Here is a 17,454-nt window from a genome sequence, read left to right on the forward strand (position 1 = left end):
ACTTAAAAAGAAATATTTTGTAAGATAATAAGAATCTACTGAGCATTGTGCCATACACTTTTAAAGCTATAACAATCTTAAATTAACTTGTATGGCAAAATAGACCTTCTATGTGTGTGCTGGGTTCACTCTGGCTGGATACCAGGTGCACACGAAAGCCACTCTATCACTCCTCAGCTGGACGAGGAAGAGAATATGTAACAAAAGATTCATGGGTTGAGATAAGGACAGGGTGAGATATTAACCAAAAAACTAAATCTTATAGCACCTACTCTCACCCCTTGACTTCTTGCCACTTGTAACTTCACTCCCAAATTTTTCACCTTCTCTTCACAGCAGCAGTGCAGGGAATGAGTGTTCTGGTCAGTTCTTCCTCCTTAGAGGAAAGGACTCTTCACATTCTTTCCCTGCTCCAGTGTAGGATATTTATTCCTTGAAGTACAAGAGAATAAAACCTAAGACTTTATTAGGAAAACACACATGAGGAAACTTCATTACACTCTGCATCTTACCTTTTCAGGATATGAATGAAATATCTAACTTTGTTCAAGGCTCAAAAAATGGTTGTGGACAGAATGACTTAAATTATCCTCCTTTCACTCCCAGTAAGTTCATCTGCTTTAACCAGAAAGTAAAATAAAAAAACATTCTTGAATTTCCATGCAGTTGGCTACAAGGATGCAAAGTAATTTTAGTGTAGTTCTTATCTATGGGATTTGCACATTGCTATTGACAGAAAATGCTAGTATATTTTGCCCTTGTTAAAGCTGTTTTTTATACAACTGGCTGGTTTCCCTTTCCAAATTATAACTGAATATTGTTGTTGACTCTGATAATATAATGATATTGTTCACTATCAGTAATTTTTGAGATGTATCTAGAACTTCAACAGAGTTCACTGTATTAGTAGGTTTAAGTAACCATTTCCAACATGTTGTCAGATAATGATTCATAAATTTAGGGTGGAGCTTTCAGTTTTTCCTCGCATGAGTACAAAGTAGAAAAGGTCACAGAGCAAAGATAAATCAAACCAACAGCCAAGAATGATTTTGTTTTGTAGAAGTAATACTGGCCTTAGTGCAAACATTGAAGAGAAAAAAGAGCTTGAATATTATGAATATGCATTTAAAAAGGATTGGAAATATTAATTATAAAAATGTACTTTAAAAGTGATATTTGTGTTCCTTTATTGAAGGTATTCTTGATAATGTCATGTTTTCCAAGACACTTTGTATGGATGCAGTGCAGAAGTGGGGGAATCACTATGATGTCCACAATCTCTATGGATATTCCATGGCCTTATCAACACGCAAGTAAGGAAGTCATCCTAAAATCTTTACAAAAAGTTTTTGGAACAGTACATGACCTGCATTTTCCACAACATCACAAGATTTCTGTTGCAAAGGAACCCAGTTCCTTGAAAATGCTATGTTACCTTTAAGCCAGTGCAGCTAACACAAAACCTACTACTGAAAGTTGGAAGTAAAAGCCACACTTTCGTTGTTAAAACTCTATGGTAAGATTATTTAATGTCTTCAACTTTGCTAAAATGCATCTGATTAACAGTAAAGGAATCTCCATCCTTGAAGTGAATCATTATTGCAAGTCAGTCAGCGTAAATCTATCTTATAGAATCACAGATGGGTAGTAATGGTTGTAAGGGACCTTTAGAGATCATCTAGTCCAACTTCCCTGCCAAAGCAGGTCCCATCTAGATCAGGTTGCACAGGAACATGTCCAGTGGGGTTATACAAAACTATTGATGCCCAATCATCTTTGCTCCTTTGCATAATTCCTGTCTCATTGCCTTTCAGAGCCATTGAAGCAGTGTTTCCTGGAAACCGAAGCTTCCTCATTTCAAGGTCTACTTTTATTGGATCAGGAAAGCATACAGGACATTGGCTGGGAGATAATGCAGCATTATGGGATCATTTGAAATGGTCAATACCTGGAATACTGGACTTCAATCTCTTTGGAATTCCTTATGTATGATATTTGTTTGTGACATCCTTTCAAAAATATGGATAAACAGTAACTCTGACTCTGGGTTAACACATTATCTAATCAAATGCTATCCATGTAGCCATCTTCTGTTTTCAGCTCCAAATTAATCTCCTTTAGGAATCTGGTTTAAACTTTTTTTCCCTCATTATTGACTTTTGGTTTATGCCACTTCTTTTGATTACCGTGGCTGTGTGTATGGTGAGATAAATGTGGGTAACAAACTTATTCTCTTATATAGTCCAAGCTACCTGTTACTTCTAGTACTTTTTAAACACTAGGGATCAATCTGAAACACTTTGGTGTTTGCCTTATCATTTCAAGTAAAGTTCAGACATTTATTTAGAAGGAAAATAGGTAAATTCATTTCCAAGATTTAAATTTGTATGACTTCTGAGCTTTTTTCTAATATGTGCATATTAGCACCAAAAAGGAATGTGGAATGATGAACAGTGTTTGCTGGTAGTCAGTTTCATTTTTTTGTACAACAGCTGAATTTGAAAAATAGAAAGCTACAAATATGTTGAATGGCTTGGTCCCTCTGGCTAGTAATTAAGGTCGAAATAATACATCTTTGAAAGCTTAGAAGTTTTGTGCAGGGATTCAAGGTGCAGCATTATGTACATCCAATGCTTTGTGTTTTTATTTGAAGATTGGAGCAGATATTTGTGGTTTCTCTTATGACACCACAGAAGAACTGTGCAGACGATGGATGCAAGTAGGAGCATTTTACCCATTTTCCAGGAATCACAATGCTGAAGGATTCATAGTAAGTTGGACTTTCTCTTACAAAAATCCTATGTTGCACTACCAAAATCTCCTTAGTAATATCACTAATAATCAGTATTATCACTGATGATGATGTAACTGACCAGTCTGAAATCAGCAGAACCTTAATTTCTCTTTATGAAATCTTAGATCTCAGTTCAGCTTCATAAGGGTTGACTGAGACTACAGTTATTTGGCAATAGTTTCAGCACCATTGGTTGTGCCTGCCACCAAGAACAAGCAGCCACTGCTGTGTGACCCATCAGAATGACTCTCTAGGGCCTGTGTTCTGTTTGTGTGGAGACATTTCTGGCAACAGGGGAGGAGGCTGCAATGGTGGCCACTGTAAGAAGTTGGTCAACACTTTCCCTGATTTAAAGTCAGACTCACTTCTGGGGCTGAGCTAGTCAGGCTCATCTGTGATCACTTTAAGGAGGAAAAACTGGAAAGAGAGTGTTGCACCTGACTGCATGCCAAGATGAAACAAAGGCTCATGTGCTCTTCTTGCAATGGGCAAGGAGAGATGTACACTGAAAAAAAACCCCGGGAAACCTGGAGAAATACTTTTCTCTGAAACACAAGTCACTTTTAAAATGTTTGACAGAGTGATTTCTGCATGATGGAAGTAACAGCAATTTGATGTTTGTTTTCAGCCTCAGGATCCGGCTGTGTTTGGATCTGATTCGCTCTTGGTGAACACCTCCAAGCATTACTTGAACATTCGCTATACTTTGCTTCCCTACCTGTACACACTCTTTTATAAAGCTCACACTCAAGGACACACAGTTGTACGGCCAGTTTTGCATGAGTAAGTTTACTCGTCAGCTTTTGTTTTAGAATTATCACTTTAATAACTTTAAATGTTTTTGAGAACTTTGTAAACATTGCTGTAGCCTCTGAAAATGCATATTGGAACATATTTAGACAATCAATACCTTGAAATAGTGCCAATGTTGATGATGGAATAGCTCATAAAAACCTCAGTTACTGTTATCATTCTCATTTGCTCAGGTTCTACTCTGATGAAGTGACATGGAGTGTTGACAAGCAGTTTCTGTGGGGTCCTGGGCTGTTGATTTCCCCTGTGCTTGACCAGGTAGGTTTGGCTGCTTTGTTATCTATCTCATAACCACTTCACAGAGGACAGGGACACATTGAGTCACCAGTTCCTTTTCTGTGGTGGGGGACTGCAACAAGAAATCCTCAAGTCACACTATTCTGGTCACTTCTTTATTGCTCTGATTAGAAGCCACCTTCCAGTTCTGAGCCTTTGTGGTTCTCTCTTGTGACAATTCTGTTATTCAACTTCAAGATTTTAGCTCCCTTTACTATATCTGCATTTCCTGCTGAAATCACACTCCTCCTCCTTTTTCATGCTGAACAAGCTGAATCATGAAATCATGTTTCTGAATCATGAAATCTGTCATTTCCCTGAGGATCCCAGGAGATTTGCTCTTGTCCTATTCTAGTCTGAACTCTCTTGACCACACCTGTAAACTTTATTGGCAAAGCAATTGCAGAAGGTCCTGTTTATTAACAGTAACACAGCTCTATCTCCAGTGAAAACATTTTTTGCTAGAGACTAGATATTCTATTTGTTTCTTCATGAGTGCAACACATAACTGACTGAAGGGCTGTCAATGGATTCTTAACAAGACCAGGTTTTGCTGCCTTCCCCTCAAACCTTTCCTTCTTTTCTTGCTTCCAGTGAGAGAACCTACTACATATTTTTATCACTGCCAAAATGGGAAATCTTGCACTTTGTGCTGTTAAATCCCATTCCAATTTTCCATTTCTCTAGGGAGTCAGTCATTTGGTCTGGTATTCTGATTCACCTCAACTTTGTATCATTTCTGAATTTCTTTCTGAATTGCTTTCTTGCTGCATTTCAGCTTCTCTGTGGTACAGCAAGAAAACAAGTAGCTGGTGGCTTGTTCCATGGCAGAATCTTGTAAATAATGATTGTCAATGCCAGTAATGCATAACCTATGGAGAAACACAAAACATTTGCTAAATACACAAATAAAAGCAAAAATCTGAAAGATGTCAGCCCAGACAAATGTGAAAGCATAAAGAAGCTACAGAGATATGTGTGGATATGATCTGAGCCACTGGATTTGAAATATTCTAATTTGGGGTTTCATACAAGGAGACGCTGCACAGTAGAGCAACAATTCAGTCAACTCCCAGTAGCTTTGCTAAAGTTGTACTGGGGTTGCTGTCTTCTTTTCTGGATGCCATTATAAAAACCATTAATGAAAACAGAGAAGTGTCAATGATTTTTCTCAATGTGAACTGTATCTTTACTGGAAAATCTAGCTTACTCTATTTAGTTGCCTTTCAAATATGAAAGTCCTTCTTTGTTCACCTTTCAGGGTGTGGTGGTAATTGAGGCATATATTCCTGACGCAGTGTGGTATGAGTATGACACGGTACGTAAATGCAGGGGATTCTGTGGGGAGGTTTTCTAAATGTCCACGTGATGAAATAAGACTGTCAGTCCTGCTCTGGTGGCAGAGACTCAAAGTAAAGTCTGCAGGAGGGAAATCATCGGACAAGGGATGAAGGGTGATGAAGTGCATGACTGAACATCTCAAAGGATTCAGAAGTGTAGAAAATAGTGCTGGAGATGCAAAGGCAAATTGAGTGGCAACTTTAACAAAGAACACATTTGAAATAAAACAACATAAACCGACTGAAATTATAGTGCACAAGAATCTGCAATTATAATTTACTAACCTCATTCTGCAAATAAATTTCACCTTTCTGATGGGCAAAAAATAAGTTGTTCAAGTCAAATTCCTATATTCATGTCAGAGTCCCAACGGGACTTGCTCACTCAACAAAAACTAAGTAGTGAGAGATGCTGGTTTATGACATTACACCATATTGATATGCAGTTGTTTTTTCTTTATGTGCCCATTGGCAGTAGATATTTGCAAAACTGAAACCTTTTCAAAAAGGAACCATTAAGATGAAACTCAGAGCTTAAAAAAACCTTCACAGCAGCAAGTAATGCAAGGAATCTGTTCTCTTTTATGTTCCTGTCAATAAGGGGGTAAAAATCTCAGAGAGGAAACAATGGACCAATATTCAACTGCCTGAAGACAAACTGGGACTCCATTTGAGGGGAGGTTATATTTACCCTACTCAGCAGCCAGCTACCACTACAGTTGCAAGGTATGTTTTAAAAAGAGAAGGCTTTTATGGGGGGAGGGTGGGGATAAGGACTTTGAGGTTTTAAATCAGTAGCAACCTATTGTATTTTGCATTTTCACCTTGAAATATGTGAATAACAGAGCCACATGTCACTTCCACAACAATTTATTTTACAAGTTCAGTGGCTAATTTCTGGTTTATTTGCATAGCATTTTGTCAGCTGTCCTGTATTTTAATCTGTTTCCATCAAAATGAAAGGCAGCCAGGGACAAAATTAAAGCCATTCCCAAAGTACTGCAGCCCTCTTGAGTTTCACTTTCTTAATGTGAACGTGAGGGATGTATTAAGACTGTTCAGTTATTTGTTGTTTCTTTCCATAGCCGCAAGAATCCAATGGGGCTTATAATTGCCCTGGATGACAACAGGGCTGCTTCTGGGGACTTGTTCTGGGATGATGGAGAATCTACAGGTGAGCAAGTTATAATAAAGCATTAATACTTAAAAGTTTCAGTTTTCTTGATGATTTAATTAAGCAAGACTAAGACATTGGCATAACATGTATGTCAATACTTTTTCATTGCTTTTAAGTGGAAATTGTAACTTATTTCTTGTTCAGATTTCTCTATAACGTTAAATATATAAAGATTTGGCACATTAGCATGCTAACTGTTAAACCATGCTGTCAAGATTGAGATATATTCTGGCCTATATCCAACCCCTTTTTAACAGGTGCAAAAATGCACATAATCAGTGTTAGATAGAAAGAATGGATAGAAGATGAAAGGCTATCAGTCTGATTAAGTCTCTGGAATTATCTAAATTGCTTTTGAAAACAGTAGAAATGTTGTTAACCCAAAAGTACAGTTTTGGAGCCAATGTTTTTCGTGCCATCTGGTTTCTACAGCATACTGGTACAGAAACATGCCAGTAAGTGTGTAGGGGCTATTTGTCACATTGCCAGCCTCGCCTTTGGTAGAGCTCTTGGAGAACTTGTTTCCCCCTTGGAGAGTCACTGTGATTATTCACTATGATTATGCCCAGGGCTGTCAGTCTTATTTGTGATAAACTGGCATCAGTACTACTTACCTCACCTGTGTTTTTCTGTCAATTTACAGCACACACACCGTTTTGTTTTAACAATAAGATTGCTACTTAACGCAAGTAGAAAAAAGCCGAAAACACAAAATTCTAATTTAAGGTGAAACATTTAAGGTTTGAGCTTTCAGTAAAGGTGATAACTTTTGTCATTCATGAATGTCTAAGGAAAGCAGAGTTCATGCTAGAACAATGGGAAGAACTTTTCTGTTATATATCCAGAGACAGATTCTTCTTTTTAATCTGGAGATGGAGGAAATGTTGAAAAATGGAGTATCTGGAACTGTGGGATTTCTGAGGATTTGGTGAGGCATCTTGTTTCAACTAAAAGGATTTGGGGATACTTAAATCCTTTAGCCTGCTTTTGCAGCCCTTGTCCTTTTTACTTACTTTTTAGAGAAGTCAGCAAGCAGTTTAAAGAGTTATTCTAAAACTTTTTCTGAAGAACTTTTACAAAATACTGAAGCTTGTATTAAAATCACTTACTGATTTTACTTTCACTGAATGCATCATTTTATTTGCCATGAATTATAACACCCAGAACTAAGGCCTTTTGTTCATGACATATGCCAGTTAGTACTGTTGCATCAACTCTAATGTTGATACTGTTGATCTTCTCTAATTCATGTCCTACTGTATCCATTGACTGTTGCCACTGAATTAGTTAGAGATCCTGTAGACAGTGGTTTACCCAAAAGATGTCTATGCATGCATTTTTCAGGACAGATTTTTAAATATTCATGATATGACTGAGATTTTCCCATGTGAGTGAACCTCACCACTGTCCATCTGTGGGCAGTGTCTGAACTGGTGCACTCTTACCCCTGTCTTGTCATTACAACTAACCACATTTTCTGCATACTTCAGTGGTCCAGTTTCTCTGGCTTATCGTCCAGTTGCTGAAAGGTGCCTTTATCCTTAGTCAAAATGTATCTGTTTCACTTGTGAAGGATCTGAAGCTCTGACTCAATCTCCATAATAGTAAAAAGCTCTTGGGGTTTAAAATTGCATCCCTCTTTCCTGATGGCATATCTACCTTGTCCTCTACATTATGCATTCAACCTGTAAACCAATAACAAACCCTTCTGTTATTTTACCAAATCATATATGCCAGAGAAACTTTCAAGCCTCTACTTTAAAAAAAAATTGCAGAAATTTGAGATGCTTTTAAGAAATAGAGCTGTGATCTGGCTGATTATGGCTGCCATAAATATTGAAGGCCTTGGGTGGTTGCTAGATGTACGGGTGACAGCTATATGTACTCCTTTGTCAAAGCCTAAAATAACGAAGCTATGATTGTACTCGCTTCTCTTGAGAAACAAAACAATAAAACATCTTATTATTTTATTTCCTGCCCCAGACTTACAGGGGCAGGAACAATTTGCTTGGAATGACAGTGTTTTTCTTTTCAGACATGAAAAAAAGAGTCTGACTCAAATTTTGTATTTCTTTTGTCAGTGGTGGATTGTTTCTTCTCTTGTTCTGTGGCAGAGATTATTAATATTATTGACATTATTTCATGGGAATTGCTTATTCAGGGTATTTCAAAGGTTTAACTTTGAGCCATATATGTAACTTTAAGACAAGGTAAGAAGGAATAGCAATCAGTAAAAAAAATGGTACATTTTAGAGAAGCTGATTTCAAAGAATCTTTGGAAAACTTGGAAAATTAAGTCCCTTGGGAGACTGGCCTAAGGAAAAGAGAAAATAGACATTTCAGTTCCTCAAAGACACATTAGTAAATATCTGAGTTGCTTAGTGCATTCTCTGAATGCTGTACTGGTAATAATTAACAATTAATTGGTCTCTAGCAGTGCCACGGTCCTGTTTTTAACACTGTTCTTTTTCTGCATTGCAAATGTAACTTCTTTCTTTACATTTTAGGTACAGTTGACAGTAAAACCTACATTTACTATGAATTCACAGTTTCCAACGTAAGTATTTTATTTTAAATTAACTTATTGGCATCCTGAGATATATCAAGAAGAGTGTGGCCAACAGGTCAAGGGAGGTTCTGCTCTCCCTCTACTCTGCCCTGGTGAGGCCACATCTGGAGTCCTGTGTCCAGTTCTGGACTCCTCAGCTCAAGAGGGATAGGGAACTTTCAGAGAGAGTCTAGCGCAGAGCCACCAAGATGATCAGGGGACTGGAACATCTTTCATACAAGGAAAGGCTGTGGGAACTGGGGCTGTTTAGTCTAGGGAAGAGGAGACTGAGGGGAGATCTTATTAACATTTACAAATATCTAAATGGTGGGTGTCAGGAGGTTGCAGCAACTGAGAGAGGACAGGTACACAGAGTGGAAGCAAAGGAATATAAAGCCAAAACACACGCATCAATTGTTTTTTTTAATCATACATAATCCAACAATCTTTTGTTGATAAAACCCTTTAGTTACTGTTCTAGTTGGAAACTCCTATAACGAAATCATCAGTTGACTGTAATGATGTTGAATTAAAAATTAACAAATTTTAATGTGGAGAGTGATAAGGAAATTGCACACTGTCATGCTTGACAGCCGTGGTACAGTTCTACTGCTTGCACTCTTAATGTATTAGTAAGTGATGTAATCAAATAGGAGCTGGTGTTTTTACATCAGGAAAAGTAAATATGAACCTTCAGTTGTTAGAACTCAGTGAAATCACACTTGAGTAGAGATTATCTGCCCTGTGACAGATACATGTCAGCCTTTTCTTATTTCAGAAACAAGCAATAAAAAGAATCTGAAACACAACTATGGAACATATTATATACATGGTAGAAAGGTATTGTTGTGATAACAAGCAGGGCCATGATTAGTACATTAAGAAGAAAGTATTAGCTTAATTGATGCTACAGCATGAAGAGAAAATACTGTAAATTGGGAAAAGGTGTTAGATCAGGAGGATTTTTGGCAGATATCTTTCAAATAAGACTGTGATCACTATATTGTTTTTCAGAATGTCCTACAAATGACTGCTGTAAACAGCAATTATGCTGATCCAAACAACTTGAGATTTGAAGAAATCAAGATATTGGGAGCACTCCAGGAAATAACAAGAGTTACTGTAACTCAGAATAATGTGGTGCAAAATTTTCCACTTAATATCACCTATTATACTTCAGAACAGGTAAAACAATAAGGGGCAGGTGTCAAGTAAGCATCTTTAAAATAGCATCACCTTTATTTTCTATATTCAAAAGACAGAACTTGGTACTAACATCATTTCAACAGAACACATTCTGTATTTTGTTATACAACAGAAGCAGAATTGCATTCAACTCAGCCACATACAAAGTACATCTAAGTTTTGTTCTTAGACTCCTAGTGCAACAGAAAGTTTAATTATGCAGTTACTCATGTAGCAACATCTAAGAGGAAGTATAGCTTTATGATTTTGCCTGATATTGGAAGAAGGTAACAAATACTTTTGGTTTAGATGAATATTTATGCATTCATTTTAAAAGAGAAGCCAGCACAATGCTTAAACCTCCTCTATCCTTTATACTGAGTTTTTCACAGGATGAAGAGAGGAAAAGAGCAACACAGTACATTCATGTGCACAGCAAGCAAATGTGCTGCTGCTGGTGGGAAATTTTCATGAAAGTGCTTTCCCACGTTAAGGGTAGTGATGCTATTGCTTTGAACTTGAATTCTCCACCCTGTTTAACTACTACAAGCACTGCAGTTACTTGTTATATCAGTTATTGGATCAAAAGTGAAGTATTTTAGCTTGTTCTTACCTCTTGCATTTGTACCTTAAAATGTAAGAGCTGTGCCCTTCTCTCTTTTCCTGTTAGCTTTCAAGGAAGCTGTGAGATTGACTCAATTTTTTCAGATCCTTAATTTTTCAGACTTCTGGAAGATTATTGTTTGTGTGGGTCTTTTTTAAACTGAGATTATATAAAGTGTTACAGGACAGATTTTCTTGTGAGTTTTCAGGTAGGAAAATGTCTTGTTCCTGAGGATGGGCATCTGTGCTGACTGAAGGGAAGATGGATTAGATGTTTAATTTAATAACTGTTTATTGTTTAATGTTTATAGGTTGCTCATATCACGGGATTTCAGCTTGAACTGGGAAAGTCTTACACGGTAAATTGGGCTTAACAGAGTGTCAATGAAGGCATGATTGTGTTGTGATTTAGTCCCAGTCAGCAATAAAGAACCACGTGGCCACTTGCTCTCTCCTCCCGGTGGAATGGGAAGGAGGATCAGAAGAAAGAAGTAAAATCTCACGAGTTAAGGACAATTTAACAACATGCAAGGGAAGAAGAAACGGTCATAACAGCAATACTAATAAAGGAATATACAAAGTGAGTGATGCATGAGGGAATTGCTCACCACTAGGCACCTGACATAGTCCTTACCAAAAAACATGGTTCCCACCCAGCCATCTCTCCCAGCTATATACTGGGCATAAGTTAGTGTGGTATCAATAGCATATTGGCCAGCTGTCCTGGCTGTGCACCCTCTCACCTGGCTGTAAAAAAGAACCTTATCTCATCCAAACCCCAAACATGATCCACTCTTTATTCTATAGCATCTATGTCATGCCCAGATCCACACTTTCCAATTGTTTATCACCACTTTTCCTGTCCATTTAAAGTACATCTCCACAGACAGAGATATCATTCCCTTAGTCATCCCTCCAATGCGTCCCTTTAGTTCAACTAGACTTTGAGGCTTCATCTGTCCTAAGTCTTTCCTGCCAGAAGAGATGGGGATATGTGGTATCATATTGTGTGCTGCATCTGGAGCTTGTGGCTGGTGTGTTTGCTACAGCCAATGCCCATTATATGCAGGTTGAAGACATTAATCGTGAGGTCAAGTTGCTGAATGCCAGTTCAAATTCCATCACCTTTGCATTTTGCTCGCTTTCTGCAATGTCCATCTTCCAGTAATCTGAGTGGTTCTTTAATACCATTGATGTGATATAGAGCAACTCTAGTAGCACTAACACATAATGGCAGGATTATTTAGCAATTAACATCATACAATTACATTCACTGGCTGTTCTCACCCAAAATCAAAGCCCTTTGAGGCACACATTGAATTTCCCCATCTCTACACATCCCCCACCAAGAGCACTCAGGTCCTTGACCAAAAGTAATCCTGTAGATGGGTTTGTCTGGGAGTGACCTGGACTGTCTTCCCCAACATACTCTTCATGCATACCATAGTAAACCACTTTATCTCCTTCTACAGTACATAAAAGTTGTGACTGAGCTGGACCAGCTCAATTAACAGGTCCCCTAATGCTGAGAAATCAGGTGGCTTTTGATAGATCTGTATCCTAATGTTTGGCGGTCCCATCCCCATTTCTCCCAGTGTAGCCTTTACAGTCCATTCTATAGATCATTTTTCCCAGAGGCTGGTGCATGGTAGGGGATGGGATAGACCCACTCAGTGCCATATTCTTTGGCCCAGGGTCATTTTCCTCAGACACCAGATAGAGTATATTTTAACATCTTGTCCTGCCCAAACTGGCCCAAGGACCATTGTATGAATAACCTCCTGCTTAATTTGTTCAACTTGTTACTGTTCTGGGATGTGTTTGCAAAACCTTCTGGGTCACCCGATAGAGCTTAGAATCAGTCAGTAATTTGGAATATATGTTCTCCAAAACACCACAACACCCAAGAAAGCTTGTGTTTGCCTTTTGTGAGCCAGTGGAGACATAGCTGTGATTTAGTTGATCACATCCATTAGGATATGATGACATCCATCTTGCCGTTTGATTCCTAAAACCAGGATCTCCTGTGAAGGCCCTCTGACCTTACTCTGTTTTACAGCAGAATTAGCTTTTAGGAGGATTTGAATTATTCTCTTCTGAGTTGCCCCACGAGATGACATCATCAATATGTTGTAGGTGTTCTGTGGCCACCCCCTTCTGTCTTGCAGCCTGGATCAGTTCATGACAAATGCTGGAGCTGTTTTTCCACACTTGAGGCAGTCAATTCCAGGTGTACTGGTGTCTGACATGCTAAGCCATCAGTGCAATAAAGCACACTGTCTCTGTCCTTGACCTGGCTGGAGACAGGATCCCTTTAGTACTGGTCACAGCATTCGTTGCTCACTTTTTGTGCAAAAGAATCAGAAGCCCCTTCAAGAGGATCTCAGATGAGATTAGCCCTTGTACTCTCTCTGGGGAGCTGCCCACTGGAAAACAGAGCAGTGTTTTTCCAGGAAGAGTCCCCTTTTTTGACTGTTTCTTCCTAACAACTCATGTACCCAGGCCTCTAGAGCCGAGGTAGCTTTTCCATCCCACTTCCTTATGTCCTATCTATGGTCACACAGATAAAACTACAACATACCTTGTGGTGTGTACACTGTATATTCCTTCTCTTGAACAGAGCACTGCCTACTCCCTAACAACTGAGACACACGTCTGTACAGGTGAGGAGCAGGATAAGCCTTTTTTGAATTGCTGGAATCCCTGGGACTATTTCTCCACAACTGGGACACAGACCTGGAGGGTAGAAGAGAGAATTCCTTCATATTGCCAAAGTTGGCCAACCACTTTATCTACTGTTTGCTCCTCACCTTCTTTCCAGGCCAGTACTGCCAATGAACTGGCATAAGATGATGATGCACTTCATAGCGACTTCTACCACATGGAGAGTATGCACTAGACTTAATCTGAATCTATGGGTAACTGCACTTTATCTGGATCATTGTAAATTGCCTCCAGTACAGCTGTCTCCCTTAGGTACTGGATGCTTCTCTCCATGGTAGTCCTCTTGCCTGAGCGACGTGTCACTTCCACAGTTGACAGAAGTTGCCTCCAGAAGGCAACTTCCTTCTTCCAATCTCCTTGTTAATGCCTTCTTCCCCAGAAAGAGATCTCAGCTTCCTGACTTCCCCACCCTCTAATTCCAAGCTGTTGCCCAATTATCCCAGCATCAGAGCAACCAGGTGACAATGTCCTCACCTGAATGGCAGCTGAAGTGTTTTAGCTTGTCTTACAGATCACTCAGAGGTGGAGATAGGGCAGTTATCTCTGGTTCTGCCTCTTCCTCTCATTCCAATGATGATCTTAGTTTATCTACATCCTTCATAAAGTGAACATATTTTTGTGTAAATTCCTTTTACTGTACAGGGGTGACTGATGCTGGCACAGGTTGGTTCTCTTCTTAAGCTGCAGTGTCAATTGCCAAGGTTTGGTTAGTCACAGTACCTGTTACTGAGCAAAGTTAAACCAATTCATCTGGATCTCAGCTGGAGAAAAAACCCTTGAATGGCCTGGAAATTTTGAGTTCTTGAATTAACTTAACTGTGTACATCCTTATCAAGGAGGTGTTTTTTTATAATCCCTGGCATGCAGTTCTTTACCATATACTTTCATTTATTAATATCCCATAGCTATAGCTATGCAGCAACAGCGTGCCTGGGCAGGGTTACACTTCAGAGAGTCCCTCCAACTAATTTCCTTCATGCTCCTCTGAGTTTAATATTTACATCTTTGATGCATATCATAGGCATGAAGACCAAAGTGCTCTGCTAGCTGAACCAGCAACTGCTGAAGCAACTGATGGACCTTCCAGATTTGTTTCACTGTTAGGAATACTTTCTGTAATTTTGGACATTTGGAAATGACTTTTCATGTGAAATTGAACTCTAGTTCATCTATGGACCGGGTATCTTTTGAACCCAGTTGAAAGGTGCTTGGAATTTGGTGATGACAGATGAATAAATATTCATTAGCAATTAAGATGTGAGGAGCTGGCATAGTTACATTGTAACAACTAGGCAGGATTGATGGTAAGTATCCAGAGGTGGAAGGTTAATGCATTGACCTGCATCAGCTCATCTAACCTCAGAATACCTAGGTCGAGTGTTTATGTTCAACTGTAGCAGGAAGCTGAAAGTAATTTTGGTCCTGCTGTCAGGAGATCTTAGATAAATAGCATGTAATTCTCAGTGGCTGTTTTAAGGATAATTCATGTGAACAAAGCCAATGGAAAAGTCTCATCTGATGTTGCTTAAATATCTAATGGGATTTGAAGCACATCCCCTTTAAGACAGACAGAGACCAGGGAGCAATGAGATTAAGAGAGAGGAAGCTTTAGGAATTTCAACAGGTCAAGACTAGGCTATGTTATAGGATTGAGCTGAACATCACAGATATAAATCCACCTTCATTGTACGAGGATTCAGTTTCCTGACTGAACTATTTGTAATACCTTGACTGGATTGTTTGATTATATCTGATCTAGTGTCAGGATCAATGGGTTCTATATTACTTCTTTATTGTTTGCTAGTTGCATTGAGTTTTTCCCCAAGTTCCACATTTGACAGACATCTGATAAAAAGGGAGCTTTGGATTCCATGCTATTAACAAAAAAAATCCCACAGCAGGCCAATATAGTTCACTAACCTGTAACTTACTTCTGTCTGCAGCAGCTAACATCAAACTCAGATATTCCACACTACTATTACAGCTCCAATGCTTAGACGAAACAGAATGCACCTCATCAGGTCTGGCAGCCATTCTCATCTTAAACAATGCCAAAACCAGAGCTAATGAGACTTTCACTACATCAATTAGTACATTACACTTGGCAGTGAAATATCATCTCAATCACATGCTGCTATTTAAAGTACTGTCATTCCAGAATTTCTGTGACTACGTAATGTTCCATTGTTAAAGAGTCTTATTTATGGAAGTTATAAGGGCTTTTTATAGTCAATTTAATATTACATAGACAGTAGCACCCTTCATTAAATACGTTTCTGCTTTTAACCAATTAGTTGTTATTGCACTTAGCTTGCAGCTTTTTTTTGTCTCCTAATTTTGTACTCATTTTAAAATGAAACTGTACACATCAAAGGTATAATGAGATATAGCATCAATGTATTTGATAGACACTAGCAGAGAAGGCCACAGTATACATACTGCTCCTGAAGCTCTGAGGGTATCTGGTGTTAAGTTGCCATGAAGTGAGAATAAAGAATAGATGGGGCAGAAAGCAAGCAGAGCACCAGGTAGAAGCTGAGCCCCCAGCCAAAGACACACTTTGGCTTTGGGTTGTACCTTTGTGCTGCCTCAGTGTATTGTGACAGTGTGTGCAGAGGGGAAACAGTACCTAGACTCACTGCTCCTCCCTTGAAATGCTTTTTTACTCCCTGTCCCTGCACCTTGCCACTTGTGAATGTGTCAAGAAAACATGGAATGGTAGACTGAGACAACAACTGCAAGGGCTCCTGAGGACTTTTACAATGCTTCTTGTTTGTATTTTAGTGTGTTTTGTAGATTTTACTCTATGTTTTTAGGTCAAGAATGAATCAGCTGCTTTTCTGAATGGCTCCATGGATACTCATAGAAATCACCTGCTAAATAGGCTACCATATGTACCTGGTAAGTCTAATCACTCCTTAAAACAGCTTTAGGCATTCTGGTTAGTACATAATTTCTTATATGGTATGTGTGACATAAATGCCAAAGTTAACTGTATAAAACCACAACTCCTACCAGAAAGTGGCCCTTTATATCTGAGATTATGGGCACAATTCCAGCCCATCTATTTCAAAAGGAGCCATAACTGCATAAGTTATTTTCAGCATATGGATTTTCATACCTATTTTATACACTTCCATGGTTTCACTGTGACCTGTATTATCAAATAAGATGTCCACGGTGGTTTCTCATACAGCTTAGTTTAGATGTAATTACTCGCCATTGAGCATTTCCCTGTCTCAACACATTCCAAAATAACATGTTGTCTTTTCAGCAGAGGTTTCTATGATGGTGTCATCAGCCACTGAGGCCATGGTGGGGAGATGCTCTGTATTGTGAACAGACTCATTCACTCCAAAAGGCACTGCTCAGGTATTCATTCCTGAGACAGAGTGCAGAACAGGTCTGAACGTTTTGATTAACTGGTGGGAGCAGTAACTACTCAATGATATTCTCATTTAATCACTGTAATTAAAATAGAACACATTTTTTGATGCTAGTTTTGCTGGGATGGCTGGGTTTATTCCAGCGTTGATATTGGTTTTGCCTTATGCAATGAGAGAAAGTGAATGTAGCTCTGTATCAACATTAATTTAGGAAAGGAGAATTTAAGTGAAAAGGGGAAACAGAGAGTTTTAAAAGGCAAAGTGTGTGCATAAGGCTTTACTTTTAAGAATATATTTTCTCAGTTCCAAGGCAAGTGTTATCTATCCCTTTCTGAATGGCACCCCAGCCTGCTCCAGATAACGGCTGATCTAATGATAAAGTATCTGTGCTGTTTCATTTCCGGTTCAACCAGTAAGCAAGGAACAATGTTTCTTCATAGGTCTTAATGACTTTAAAGCCCTTGGTAACTTTGATATTACCATAAAGAAAGAAAATATCAAGGCTGCTTGAATGTTTGACAGTGGATGTTCTATTTGGCAGCCTGCCACTGCACCCCCACCAGTCAAGGCAGGAGCAAAACTGCTGACAGCACAGGAAGGAGTGTCTG

General features: G+C 38.8%; 1 protein-coding gene across 1 annotated transcript in view; it reads left to right on the plus strand.

Annotated features, from left to right (window-relative positions):
* Positions 1 to 17,454, plus strand: part of SI (sucrase-isomaltase) — a 41,398-nt gene that overhangs the window by 16,562 nt on the left and 7,382 nt on the right. The window contains 14 exon segments of the mRNA XM_062005294.1: positions 521 to 605; positions 1,196 to 1,313; positions 1,815 to 1,986; positions 2,654 to 2,770; positions 3,423 to 3,577; positions 3,781 to 3,865; positions 5,145 to 5,201; positions 5,825 to 5,949; positions 6,309 to 6,397; positions 8,908 to 8,957; positions 9,963 to 10,133; positions 11,048 to 11,126; positions 15,404 to 15,633; positions 16,277 to 16,361. Coding sequence (XP_061861278.1) covers positions 521 to 605; positions 1,196 to 1,313; positions 1,815 to 1,986; positions 2,654 to 2,770; positions 3,423 to 3,577; positions 3,781 to 3,865; positions 5,145 to 5,201; positions 5,825 to 5,949; positions 6,309 to 6,397; positions 8,908 to 8,957; positions 9,963 to 10,133; positions 11,048 to 11,126; positions 15,404 to 15,633; positions 16,277 to 16,361 — 1,618 coding nt within the window.

Source organism: Colius striatus, chromosome 12 (genome assembly GCF_028858725.1).
Source record: "Colius striatus isolate bColStr4 chromosome 12, bColStr4.1.hap1, whole genome shotgun sequence".
NCBI lineage: Eukaryota > Metazoa > Chordata > Aves > Coliiformes > Coliidae > Colius > Colius striatus.